We start from the raw sequence: 14,249 nt of genomic DNA, 5'->3' as shown, positions 1-14,249 counted from the left end.
AACCCCTCCAGCAAAAGAAGCTGTCTTTCGAGTCAGTCGGGAATACATTCAGGATTTAAAACACATCGGGATCAGAGAGTTTGATGTGCTGATTTCAAGAATTCAGAGTTAAAAGTTTGATTTAGCTTTTGCCTACAAATTGAAGGTTTATTTTAAACTTTTTCCGAATTACTTTATCGGCAGCGAATCACACGCGTCAATCAATCAACTAACGGTAAGTACAACGTAACTTCGCGAGCATTCACTGCCGGGTTTCCTTCCGCCGCAAGCCCCCCGATATCCTCCCTCCCCTCCCCAGCCTTTCCAAAATCCAAACCTCCCAGCCAATCCGAACGTTCCCTTTCCCGCTCCACGAGCGCCCGCCGACACGCGGGCCCCCACTTACCGGCCCCACCGGACAGCGACCCGAGGGGGGCGACGACCACGACCGTCGCCCGTTAAGTCCCAGGCCGCGCCCCACCCCCCGCTCGGTCCGTCTGCCTCGCCCGCCCGCCCGCCGCCACCAACGAACCGCTCGCCCGCCCGCCCCTCCTAAATCCCCTCGCCCACGATCCGATTGGCGCAGCCTGCCAGGTTTCCGTTGGCCCCTCCGCGCCGCCGCGCCTCCGGCGACCTCCGCCCGCGCCCGCCGCCCGCGCGGCCCGATCCACGAGGCGGCCCGGCGCGGGTTCCGGCCTGGCCTCTCCCCGCCGTACGTCGCTTTCTTGGGGGTGAGTTTTTTTAATCTTGATTCGGGCGGAATGGGGTTCTGAGGCGTTTTTGAATTCCTTTCGATGGAGGAGCTGGGACTGGTCGATGTTTGGGGGTGGTGCCGGATCCTTCCGCGGTGAAAAGCCGCGGGATTTATCCGATTTCGCCTAGGTCGGGCGCTCTGAAGGAATCGGTCGCGTCGGCGGCCGGGGGAGCTCTTGGCGATCGGTGGGCGAGACCGACTAGGGATTGTGCATCCCGTAGATTTTTGCGCGACTCGGTTCTCTTGATTGCTCCATCGTTTCTTTAAATTAGTTGGCCGCGATGTATTTTCAGACGTTGCTTGTCTGACGACACTGTCCTGTTCCTGTTATGCCATTGGTTTGAAAAAAAAAGTCAAGGTTTCAGTGTAGGTCTTTGTTGAATTTGCCACTACAATTCCCATCACCGTCGTGGCTTTAGAACGCATTGTTGTTGGAGAGGTTTATCCACGGGCTTCTTGCGCACATTTCTTTGTTATCTAGTAGGTGTTAGTATTGCCAGCTAACGTGTGCTTGGCTTCTTACAGGATTTAGACACTTCAATCGACAAGACCCCTCAGACCGTTGCACAAGATAGCTGACAAGTTTGCATAGTCACAAGTCCGCCACCAACATGGAGATTATTGACTTGTGTTCTGATAGCGAAGACGATGTTAAACTGTGTTCAAAAGGCAAAGACATCACTCATCTGTGCTCAGAGGACAGAAAAGACAGTCTTGTTCCTATTGATGGCGTTGACTCCTCTCTTCTTTTACTCAACACGCCGTTTGCCAAGAACAATGCAGAACAGCCAATCACTTTGGATGATGATGATTGGTTAAGTAGCAATCCCGCTTCATGCTCTTATAGATCTCCGGCTGGTTCATCACACAGGATCTATCCTCTCTCAAGTTCTTCGCTCATGCTATATGATTCCCCATACGGTAAAGCCAAGCAGGAAATTGATGATGGTGAGTACGCTGCATTTATCCTTGATTTACTCCGACAATTACTAAGAATTTTTAAAAGGGCACCGCTGCAGCCTGTGACTAGTAGCAAGATTAATGTTTCTTCACTGTTCAAATTTGTCAGATGATGATGTCTATATGTATTCGGTTCCGCCTCCATCATTTCCAACCAGTCATCCAAGTTTGAGTGACGAGGAGGATCTTACTGCAAGGTTTAATTATGCTGATGGTGGAACTGATTGGAAACTACCTTTTGGTACCAGCCAGAACGTCAAAACTGATAGCGATAGCGGTGTGTAGTATGTACCTTATTCATTTAGTTTGGACAAAAATATTCATGCTGGTGCAAACTGTGATTAATTAAGATGCTTTTTCGCCATTCATAATTGTCAGATGATGTCTACGCTTATGAAGGCCTGCATTCACAGAGGATGTTTCCTCCATCAATGCCTTCCTTTAATCCAGTTAATAATGACCCTGAAGTTTCCAATGGCTTTGGCACGCAAGGCCAACCAAACGCAGAAAAAAGGCCTCTTGGTTGTGATGAGAGAGCTATATATGAAGAAGCCCTACAGGTATATAATTTTACAAGTCACTGTGGAGATCATATATGCTTTAATTGCCTGATGACTTTGATCGGATTCTAATTAACATCGACTGTAAACAAAACTTTTGTGCAGCATATCAGTCAGGAAACAAAGGAAGAAGATCTGCCTGAAGGTGTTTTGTCCATATCACTCCTTAAGCACCAGGTAAACTTTATCTTACAAAACCTCAGCTGTTGTAATTGGTATGTTTACTCTGGATATCCTGTTCACTGTTATGTTCTTGTATGTTTGACAGAGAATAGCATTAGCTTGGATGCTCTCCAAGGAGAATAGTTCGCATTGTCCAGGTGGAATTTTGGCAGATGATCAGGTTATTTTCATTTCCTAGCTTATTGCACTTGCTGTTATTATTTTACCACTTCTCCTTTCTTAGCGCCAGATAATTTCCCATGATGTAGGGTCTTGGGAAGACAATATCAACAATTGCCCTAATACAAAAGGAGAGGGTTCAACAGTCTAACTTCATATCTGCTGATTCCGACAGTAAAAATTCTGTGCCATTAGATCTTGATGATGATGATATAGTGATGGCAATGGACAAGAACAAACCCAAGGGTGAACCCTCAGATAGGCTTGATCATGAGCTCTGTGCTAGTTCGTCGGGGAGTGCTTTTAATAGAATGGCCAAGACTGTTAAAGTTGAGCCCAAGAAGAAGGGCCGAGTGAATCTACCATCCTCTGCATCAACCTCCAGGTCTGCTACTAGACCATCTGCAGGAACACTGGTGGTTTGCCCGGCTAGCATTCTTAAGCAGTGGGCTAGTGAGATCAAAGCCAAGGTTGCTGAAAGTTCCAGATTATCTGTTTTGGTTTATCATGGAGGTTCAAGGACTTCAAAACCAACTGAGTTGGCAAAATATGATGTTGTTGTCACCACATATACTATTGTAGGCCAAGAAGTGCCCAAACAAGACTCTGATGACGATATGGAGCCAAATCACGATGAAAAGTATGGGTTATGTCCTGATTTTGCTGCTCGTAAAAGAAAACTGACAAAACAGACCAAGAAAAAGGCAATAAAGAAAAAGAAGGTTAACAATTCAGCCGCTGACCTGGATGGTGGTCCACTTGCCAGGGTGCGATGGTTTAGAGTTGTGCTGGATGAAGCTCAAACAATAAAAAATCACCGGACTAAATCTGCTAGAGCCTGTTGTGGACTGAAAGCAAAAAGGAGATGGTGCTTATCGGGTACACCTATGCAAAATACAATTGACGACCTGTACAGTTATTTCCGCTTTTTAAAATATGAGCCATATTCTTCATTTAGTTTGTTCCGCTCGATGATAAAGGGTCCAATATCTAGAGGCTCAAGTCAGGGGTATAAGAAACTTCAAACTGTCTTGAAGATAATTCTGTTGCGGCGCACAAAAGGTGAAATAAAATTCTTTGACAGTTTGTCTATATCTATCTATCTGCAATTGTTTGTTATCTACTATATGCCGTAAAGGCGTAAATCCACACGCCTTTGCCTATAGAATTGTTTGTTATCTATGATAACTATTGATATTAATTTTATATCATCTTTAGATGTATACGTATTTGACTTACATTCTATATATGGCAACATGAATTTATCACCTTTGTCTTGGAAAATGCATTTTTTCATATGTATATTTGTTAGCATAATTTACTCTCATTCCGCCAGCCATGAAATACATAACAAAACTAGAAACTGAAGGAGGGGGAACAAAGTACAAAAATATAGGGAACAATCTAGACAGTAAGCACCTTTTGATTTTATTTAGATAATAATGTTTGTGTATATTCCTTTTGATTTTATTTAGATAATAATGTTTGTGTATATTACTTCCTTTACTCGGAAAGTAGTTCCATCATGTTTTGTGTCTTAAAGTGCACATAACTGTAACTTGGTTCTTCATTGTTGTGATATTCTGGCATTGATTCACTTACGAACTGTTTCCATTAGAAACACTACTTGATGGAGAACCTATTATAAAAGTACCTCCAAAGACAATTGAGCTGAAGAAAATAAATTTCACACAAGAGGAACGGTATTTCTATTTGGCTCTTGAAGAAGGTTCTCGGGAAAAGTTCAAGGTAGGTTCAAGTTTACAAACTTAATTTTATTCAGTTTTTGTATCCTTGGTCACTCAGTTGGATGTTGTGTTTAGATCATATCTAAACTTTTGGCAATTGTGGTGCATTAATGTTGTCTAATCTCAAAAGCAGTATCTCCTGTGCACTCGTTGAAGTCGAAAAACAGCTCAGTTTTGAGTTATCACAACTCAGTTATGGCTTTCAAGAATATCTCTTAGAATAGCATGATTATATATTGTCTATTGATACTTCCCAAGCTATTTGTTATCCCGGTTGTCTTATATTATCTGATAGAACCTTTTGATCTGATGAGCTTTTTAAGCTGTATTGGTCTCAGAGGGATTGTTCGGTGCCTTCGCTATTTTCTTTTCCTGAACATAATCAAAATACTTGCATTAACATTATAGCTATTATGTTTAGCAGTCTGAATTTAACATTCAATGCTCTTAATAATTTATACCATTTTTTATTTTTCCCCCACAAAAATCCTTTTGTTTGTGATGCTCATATGTTTCCTGTTTATAACGCAGGAATTTGCTGCTGCTGGAACAATAAAACAAAACTATGCAAACATTCTTGTATTGCTGCTGCGGCTTCGGCAAGCTTGTGATCACCCTTATCTTCTGAAGGATGACAATCAAGCAAATTATACTGACCCGGCTTCCATAGAAATGGCAAAACAACTTCCTAGGGAAATAGTGATGAATTTGCTCGAAAAGCTGGAGGTACGGCGACCAATTTGTATGATATGTGCGGTAAGCAGCTTGTTCACTTAACATTTGTATGTGTAAAATTTAGTCAACATCTGTATGTGTAAAAATTGTTACCTTGCCTCTGAAATATTCATTTGTTTGCAGGAGCAGAGAAAGAACGACATGGACTCTCGCACAGGACCAAAGGTTATTGTTTTTATTTAGCTGAAGTATTTGTTCTTTCACAACTATTTTAATGAGTATAGAATAATTTAGTCTGTTCCCTCATTTTGCAGGAACCACCTGAGAATGCTGTTATAACAACATGCTGCCATATTTTCTGCTATGAATGTGCACAAGAGAGCTTAAGTGAAGAGGAAGTCTGCCCTGTTTGCAAACAGAAATTAAGTTCTGAATTGCTTTTTTCACGCCCAGTATTAAGGCTCTGTATCTCTGATGAGTTGGAGTCATATGCAATAACTAGTTCTGCAGCAGCAGCAGGAGATAGTTCTGCAGCATCAGCATCATCGGCAGCAGTAGTAGCAGCAGCAGGAGCAGATAATTCTGCATCATCGGCAGCAGTAGTAGCAGCAGCAGGAGCAGATAATTCTGCATCATCGGCAGCAGTAGTAGCAGCAGCAGCAGCAGATAGTTCTGCAGCAGCAGCAGATGAAAAATCCTTGATTTGCGAAGCCAGTTACATCTCATCGAAGATCAAGGCGGCCGTTGACACGCTTAAATCAATCTTCAACACACATGGCCCTACTGATAGTGATGCTCCTAAGGCAATAGTCTTCTCCCAGTGGACTGGCATGCTGAACGTCCTGGAGCTTTCACTGAATAGCAATTTCATAAACTTCAGAAGGCTTGATGGGTCAATGTCCCTTGACGATAGAGAAGAAGCAGTGCAAGAGTTTAAGGCTGACCCAGCGGTACGTTCTACTCCTTCCTTTTTCAGCGTTATTACATTTACCATTTAGAAATTAATAATTCATCTCCACCATTCAAACAACAAATAATCAGAAAAAAATGTTCTTGTTCCTTATATTCAGGTAAGAGTGATGCTCATGTCACTGAAGGCTGGTAATCTTGGTCTAAACATGATAGCTGCTAGCCATGTGATCATGCTCGATCCCTGGTGGAACCCTTACGCTGAGGACCAGGCGGTTGATAGAGCACACAGAATCGGCCAGACCCGTCCTGTGACTGTCACTCGATTCACAGTCAATGGCACAGTGGAAGATCGCATCTTAGCTCTGCAGGTAATAACTTTGTCCGAACTTGTTTGCACTCTGCTTGTGTTTATTGCCCCCTTCATATTTTTCCCCCTGTTTTTTGTTGTGACAAAATGTGCATGTTTCTGTTGCCAGGCGAAAAAGAGGGAGATGGTGGCATCAGCATTTGGCGACGAGAAAACGGGTGGCATCGCAACTCGGCTCACGGTGGAAGATCTCGGATATCTCTTCAACGTATAGGGAGCTGATCGCAGGCCTTTGGCATCAACAATCGTGCAAAGCTCTTTTTGCACAGTTTTTTTTGGAGCACCTGTAGCTTAGAACTATTCTGCGGGTCACCGCCATGTTCTGATGCCTTGACCAAGTTTTGCAACGGTGTTATTGTGGGCCAGGTTGGCTCATGTAATTATCTTACGCCCGTGGGCCGTCTGACGTTAGAAGTCTCGAATATTTAGCTAAGAAACCTGTGTCTCTTCCCATGTGGGCATGATAATTCGTTTGATTTGGATGCTCCCATATGTACATACTCTTTCTACTTAAGAAAACATGATGTTATTGGAACTCGAGGACTTTGATGATACACAAACTTGTGTCTCGAAACTCGTGAGATAATGGATTTGTATTTGTTGGATCATCTGGATTTGTTGCTATGATGCTGCACTTTTTATTGTGGATTTTGAAAACTCGTAAGATGTTGAACTCTTACATCATAAAAACAGAGAACAAGAATCCCCAGGGAACATTTTCCTAGGGTTAGCTCCACAAGAGGCAATCAAGGCGGCGGCCACTCACCCCCTCAAACTTCCGGCGCCATCGCGGGTCTCCTGGCCACCATGATCGTGGAACCCTGGATCCGAGTCTCCGGGGGAATGTGTCAACCAGGTGAACTTTTTCAAGGGCTGATGTGTCCTGAGATCACCTCTAGCATACACCCTTTTAAACCATGCGCCCTTAATATTCCGGCGACTATATGGGGTTGGCCCCTTTTTTGGGCCAGATCAGAGCCTGTATACGCGCCCCGGCCAATAATTTTTTTACATTGGCCCGGAAACCGCCCCCCTCTCGCAGTATACCATCTGCGGTAGATATACGGGGCCTAACCCTATCCCCGCGCCGCCGCAATCCCTCCTCTCCCCTCTCGATTTCTCGCCGCCGGTGACTCCAATCCGCCGCCCAACTCCACCATGTGGCGCGGGATGTGGTCCATGGCCCGCAACGCCCGCGGTGGCGACGACCCCGAGCGGAAGCGGTGCGTCACCGTGAGGAAACGGAGCGCCCGGAGGTACCTCAACCAAGGCCTTGAGCCGCCGCCGTCGCTCCTCTGCCGCGAGACGAAGGGGTATGACCGCAGGCAGGTGTTGCTGTCCTCCGGCGCGGGCAGCTCCTCCACCTGTGTCGAGCTCCTGTATAGCGCTCACGCCGGTGAAAAAAGAGCCGAAGGAGCTCCCACCGCTCCGCGCGGTGGTGTCGTCGGGCCGGAGGATTTCCTTCCCCAGCAGAGGTGGACGCCTTAGGCCGCCATCCTCTTGCGCAATGCGCGGGAGGAGGCGGAGCAGCGCCGTCGGCAGGAAGCCGACCTCGACAAAGTCCTCGAGCAGGGGCTCACGAAGGCGCATGAGTTCGACGACAACTTGGCAGCATGGCACAGGCGAAGCCAAGGCGCATGACGACATCTACATCAACCCCAGCTCCAACTACAAGGACTGAGCTCCTTCGTCGTCGCATCCGGATGGCTCCGCTGAGCCAAATTTTAGCATTAGGGTTAGGGTGGTCGTGGCTGCTCTGATCTAGTTTGTCAAAAATCGACTATGTATGATTTTTGTACTAGTGGTTGGGGCCCGCTATTGCGGGCCGCTTGAGAGGAAGATATGCGCACCTTACCATCATGTCAAAAAATTTAAAAATATTCTCGCATCACGTGAACATCATAACCATCTTAAAAAGAAAAAGAAAAAGCCTAGAAAAGCTTTCTTAAAAGTCACCATACCATTTAAAAACTCTAAAAGAACTTTCTCACAATAACCAACCAGCATGCGCCACATGGCGTAGCTGGTTGGCCACCATTCTAGCGTCTCTTAATGGGTTTAATGATGATCAAGTAACTATGAACGGTAGTAGTTCTACTGGAGTAGTTCGATTTCTCGCGTGAAGTTTTGATTTCAAAATTTAGAGGTTAACTTTAAAGTTTCTGTTCTGCCGCAACTGTTTTTTGGTTCGTATCTGAGGCCAGAGCGCAGTCGCATCTCACGGCCGACGCGGGTTCCAGCCTCGGCTGGAACTTTTTTGCCTCATATTCTCCGGAAATTCGATGGCGCGGACGAGCTCGCCTGCTCACTGAATCGTGATGCATCCGTTGGCTTCGGGATACACGGGGTAGGCGGTATTAGCAGAGGCGGACGTGAGCATATTTAATGCGTATACGTATGAGTTATGACAGCCACACACGCTGTTATGTGACCGACGTTCAAGCGAAGTGACGGCGTTTTCTAGTTCGAACATGAACGTACGAGAGGGCGACCTCGTCCATGCTACTTTTTTTTTTATGCTTAGCGATGTGCATATCGTGCTCCCGTTTGACAAAATTCTTTTTTTCTTATTGTTCTTTTTCTTTGACACGTTTTTTTTCTTATCAGTCGTACCAGAGGGCGCGGTGGAGGGTTTGCTTTGTTGATTGAAGAGCAAAAAGTGTCCCCACAACACCCGGCGTGTCACACGCGACGTACTTTTTTTTTACTCAGCAAAGATATAATATTATCAACATACATGCATTCCGATAAACTTGAACCTATTTTATACTTTCTTCGTCCGGAAATACTTGTCATCAAAATAGATGTATCTACAACTAAAATACATCTAGATACATCCATTTTAGTGATAAGTATTTTCGGACAAAGAAAGTATAAACATACTAGTTTGTGCGCACAAATGCAATATGTAGCCGGCCTCCTTAGATTCAGAAATTCGCAAGCACGGCGGATGCACTCACCTGCCAAGCTGTGCCGACCGTTCGATTTGTCTCGTGATTCACAAAGTTGTTGAATCCCGCACGAGTGCACGGTAAAAAAAATCCCTCTGTTCTAGAAAAAAAGTAAAAAAAATCCCTCAAAAGTTTTAAGTTTCAACTATGAAACTTATGGTTTTTGCATGTAAAATTGTCAAATGTTAACAAGTTTTAGAGATACTCCCTCCGTTCCAAAATATAGCGCGCCCACGTTTTCCGAGGTTCAACTTTAACAGTAAATCTAACCAACGAGACCGATAGCGGCGGGAGCAAAAATTATACCAGTGAATTCGTATTCAAAAGAAGTTTTCAATTATATAACTTTTCTCCCGCCGCAGCCGGACTCGTTGGTTAAATTTATGGTCAAAGTTGAAGCGCGGAAATCGAGGGCACACAATATCTTGAAACGGAGGGGGATAATTTTAAGCAATTTTTTATGTCAGTCCTAGACACAAAATTTGATTTTAATCAGTCGCTCGTAGCCTCGTACTAAGTTTTCAACAATGAAACTTGAATTTTTTTTAAAGTCATCAAAATAAATTCAAAATGGATTTTATTTGAAAGCTGGCCGCGAGAAACACAAATCTGAAAACAAAATTTAATTTAATTTTTTTATTTAAAAAATATATAACTTTAAAAATCAAAATCCAAAACAAAAAGCCGGCACCATGGACCCGAGTGCCCCCACACATGGGTGCCTCAAATCCTCGTCCCCTAATATTTGATGTTTTTGATCTCTGTTATTGAGGGCCCCGTAGCCAGTCGTTGGAAATTTGTATAACTGATGCTTTGTGGTATCTGCTGTACTTGTTTTTTTTGCGAGTATCTGCTGTACTTGTTAACTTGACAGCGTGCTGTATGTTTATCAAAGAGACTATCGTGCAATTAAAGTGGCATGATTTTTAGGTATGTGCATGATCTTCTGAATTCTCGTTATTTTATTTTTAGATTCTGTTTCGCTCTAAGAGATACTACTCATGTGGGGTTCAGGAGGACATTGAGACCACCATTTGTTTACACGGAACCGTCTTCGTATTCCACTGTTGCATGCGGATGTCTGGTGTGTGTTTATACGATCGCATTCAATACAGCCTGAAACGCGTCGCTGTCCGATTGGTACAAGTACCGGGAGCAGGTGTGCTCGTCCACGCCATCGCCGCTCTCCATATTCTCCTTCTTAATTAAAAAGCCATAGGGATCTCTCCCCCTACTGGTCTAGTTTTCTCCGTTTGCACTATATGTTGTCAAGGTTTTCCGTTTTTCTCCGAAGAACAAGTAGTTATGTCTAACTGAAATACTCTAGCAAATAATGCATGTGTCAAACGTCTCATAGTTTTGCAAATACTGGAGAATAGTATGGTTTTCACAAACTATGGTATTGTAAAAGCTGTAGTTTTCTTAATACTACAGTTTTTTTTCCGTATACTTTGTGTCCAAACACTCCGTAACTTGGAGCCATGGGGAGCCCGCGAATTTGGTAGCCTGTCCAGAAACCTTCGCAACTTGCAAAAGCGGCTTGACAGGCTGCGTCAACACTCCATGGGAAGGGGCCCATCCGATGAGGAGAAAGGCATCATGCAGAAGCTGAGAGAAGCACTCCGCCTCGAGGAAATCTGGATGAGGCAACGATCCCACGTTCCATGGCTTCGCTCGGGCGATCGCAACACGGCATACTTTCAGGCACAAGCGAGACAACGGAAACGCACTAATCGTATATCAGGTCTCAGAAGAGACGATGGCTCTATTTGTGCCAATGAAACAGAGGATAAGGCTGAAATATTAGCATTTTATCAAGCACTTTACACATCGCAGGGTGCCAATGACACCGATGTGCTGTTATCGCATGTACCCACCCGAGTCACGCCGGAGATGAATGAACTTTTGAGTAAACCTTATGAGCTGGCTGAGGTTCAGCGTGCACTGTTCCAAATGGCTCCGTCCCAGGCGCCGGGGGTGGATGGCTTTACGGCGGGTTTTTTCCAACGGCACTGGAAGTTGTTGCAAGAAGACGTAACACAAGCGGTGTTGGCTTTTCTTAATGGAGGCGAACTACCATTGGGTCTCAACGACACATCTATGTGTCACACTGATCCCTAAGGTACATCACCCCCAAAGCATCTCACAATATCGGCCAATTGCTCTTTGTCCAGTGTTATACAAACTGGCAGTAAAGGTTATAGCTAACCGGTTGCGAGTGTGCATGGACGATATTATCAGTGAGGAACAAAGTGCTTTCGTCCCAGGTCGTCTGATCACAGATAATGTTCTCGTTGCCTTTGAAAGTGTTCACACGATGAAGAGACGGAAGAAAGGGAGGAACTACACTTGTGCGATCAAACTTGACATGATGAAGGCTTACGATAGAGTCGAATGGCACTTTCTGGAAGCTATACTCTTGAAGCTGGGGTTCAATGCTAATCTGGTCAGGTTGATCATGAAGTGCGTCACATCTGTTCGATTCTCTGTCCGTGTGAATGGAGAGCTGCGGCCTTATTTCAATCCATCCAGAGGGCTTCGGCAGGGGTGTCCAATCTCCCCTTATTTGTTCTTGCTTTGCGCCGAAGGTTTTACCTCACTTCTGAAGCACTACGGGGACTTTGTGGACAGGGGTATCCGAGTGAACTTCAAATCACCATGGGTGAATCACCTACTATTTGCTGATGATAGCCTCATCTTCATCAAGGCGAATGAGGAAAGCGCGGCTAGGCTGAATGATATTCTTGCAATATATGGGGATGCTTCTGGACAGTGTGTCAACAGGAGCAAGAGCTTTATATTCTTCAGCCCAAACACGCCGACGACCCTGATACAAACTTTGAAGCAACTTCTTGAAGTACAAGTCGAAGCTTTCTCAGAACGCTACCTCGGCCTACCCACTGCCATTGGCAAGATAACTAGTGGAACCTTTGAATATCTAGTTGATCGGGCACGAGGCAGCATGCAAGGTTGGGCAGAGAGGCTATTTGCTTGGGCCAGCAGAGAGACACTTTTAAAATCCATTGTTCAAGCCATCCCGACGTTTAGCATGAGTTGTTTTCTGTTTACGAAAAAGGTGTGCAAAAGTCTCACCTCGAGCATGGCAAAATTTTGGTGGGGAAGCTCTATTGATAGGAACTCCTTACATTGGATCGCTTGAGATAAACTTGCCACGCCAAAGTGCAAAGGCGGAATGGGATTCCGTGATTTTCGGCTGTTTAACTTGGCGCTGTTGGGGAAGCATGGATGGCGTTTTATGATGAACCCTAACTCCCTGTGCGCCAAGGTTATGAAAGGAAGATATTTTCCAGACTCGGATTTCCTTCACGCAACAGTCCCTAAATCATCCTCAGCTACCTGGAGAGCGATTATAGCTGGCCGGGAAGCTTTACAAACCGGGCTGCTGAAGCGAGTCGGATCCGGTACTTCCATCTCTGTATGGGAAGACAAGTGGATTCCCTCCACTGTCTCAATGACTCCACTGCTGCGTCCAGTAAATACAGTGATTCAGACCGTTAACGAGCTGATTGATACAACTAACTAGACATGGCGTCAGGAGTTGGTGCGAGGGATTTTCATTGCACCTGATGCCGCTGCCATTCTTAACATACCATTGTGACAGGGAGGCGGCGAAGATATTCTTGCTTGGGCACATGAGAAATCGGGCATTTACTCTGTTAAATCGGCGTATCGAGCTCTCGTGAATCAAAAAGAGCGTTTGGCTCTAGATGAGGGGCAGATTACCGGCACTTCAGTGGATCAAAAACAGATGTGGGATGCATTATGTAAACTCAAAGTAGTCCCAAAAGTCAGAGTGTTCTGGTGGCGGGTGTTGAGGGGTATCATTCCTGATGAATGCACCCTAAGATATCGCCACATAAGAGAAACAAGCACATGCAAGATTTGCCTGGCCATGGACGAGGATTTGGAACACGCGTTGCTGCATTGTATGCATGCGTGCCGGTTCTGGGAGGAGGCCAGACTTGTTTTTGAAGTTCACCTACCACGTCTCCATCCTCATACTTGGACAAAGGATATCCTTTGTGAACCCCAGTTCTCTGATAAAGATCGGGCAATTTTCGTCACTGTGATGTGGGCAATATGGATGTCTCGCAATCGATTGACGCATGACAGAGAAGGGTGGGATCCAGCTTCTTCAGTAAGGAAAATAAGAGAGGATCTCGCCATTCTGGATATACCCGTGCAGCTCGCTTCACCACTGCCGGGGTATGGTTGGCAACCCCCTGATGACCCATACATAAAGATCAACACAGATGCCGCTGTTCATCTCGACGATGGGAATGCAGGGCTAGGGGGTGTTGCACGCTCCTCATCGGGCTTCAAGGGTGCATGGTGTAAGCCGTCTTCAGGTGTCACGGACCCCCTCATTGCGGAGGCTCTAGAGCTTAAGGAAGGAGTGAGATTCGCAACACTACGAGGCTACACGCATGTCATCATGGAGACCGACTGTCTAGAGGTAGTTAACCTCTGAAACTCTCGCTACATTGACCAGTCAGTGATAGCACCTATCTTCTCTGAAATTGGAGAGCTAGCTCTTAGTTTTATTTCTTTCAATATTCAACATGTAATAAGATCAGCAAACAGTCCTGCATATTTGTGTGCTAAGCGTGGTACTACGCTTAATGTGACTGAGAGCTGGTTAGATACTACCCCTAGCTTCCTAATCAGCAACCCTTCTGGCTAACTGCTCAGCGAATGCCTTTGTTGAATAAAGCTCTCTGAAGTTCCCCGCAAAAAAAAAAAAGACTTGGGGTTGGCTGCTGATGGTCAGCATTTCTTTTTTTTCCTATATAGTTGGAGCTTTTCTATTTTACAGGATGTCAAGTTTTTGGCAACTCCACTTGGGCCCAGGTCCGTTGATCTGGTCCGTGAACATGCGATGTGGTTTATCGGACCACCGCTTATAGAGAACAACTAATTGAGGAGCGCTTGTTCGGCAGCCTCTCCAAGGATCAATTAGGGTGGGTTGAGAGCGCGTCA

The 14,249-nt window shown here is 45.1% G+C and overlaps 1 protein-coding gene across 1 annotated transcript; it reads left to right on the top strand.

Annotated features, from left to right (window-relative positions):
- Positions 1 to 561: 561 nt before the first annotated feature.
- LOC119365797 (helicase-like transcription factor CHR28) lies at positions 562 to 6,832 on the top strand. The gene is made up of 13 exons (XM_037631440.1): positions 562 to 710; positions 1,259 to 1,681; positions 1,803 to 1,970; positions 2,072 to 2,253; positions 2,359 to 2,430; positions 2,522 to 2,596; positions 2,685 to 3,657; positions 4,214 to 4,344; positions 4,875 to 5,099; positions 5,202 to 5,243; positions 5,333 to 5,968; positions 6,089 to 6,298; positions 6,407 to 6,832. Exons 2-13 carry the CDS (start codon positions 1,345 to 1,347, stop codon positions 6,509 to 6,511), a joined length of 3,156 nt encoding a protein of 1,051 aa, XP_037487337.1. The 5' UTR covers positions 562 to 710; positions 1,259 to 1,344; the 3' UTR covers positions 6,512 to 6,832.
- The last annotated feature ends 7,417 nt before the right edge of the window (positions 6,833 to 14,249 follow it).

This window comes from Triticum dicoccoides, chromosome 2B (assembly GCF_002162155.2).
Source record: "Triticum dicoccoides isolate Atlit2015 ecotype Zavitan chromosome 2B, WEW_v2.0, whole genome shotgun sequence".
In the NCBI taxonomy this organism is placed as follows: domain Eukaryota; kingdom Viridiplantae; phylum Streptophyta; class Magnoliopsida; order Poales; family Poaceae; genus Triticum; species Triticum dicoccoides.
Note: the sequence above shows the minus strand (reverse complement) of the source record. Positions and strands in the feature narration are given on the sequence as shown.

Coding starts and splice junctions, on each gene's coding strand:
- LOC119365797 (XM_037631440.1), top strand. CDS start 1,345: ATGGAGATTATTGACTTGTGTTCTGATAGCGAAGACGATGTTAAACTG. Junction 2,254..2,358: donor TATATGAAGAAGCCCTACAG/GTATATAATTTT, acceptor ACTTTTGTGCAG/CATATCAGTCAGGAAACAAA. Junction 4,345..4,874: donor GTTCTCGGGAAAAGTTCAAG/GTAGGTTCAAGT, acceptor TTTATAACGCAG/GAATTTGCTGCTGCTGGAAC.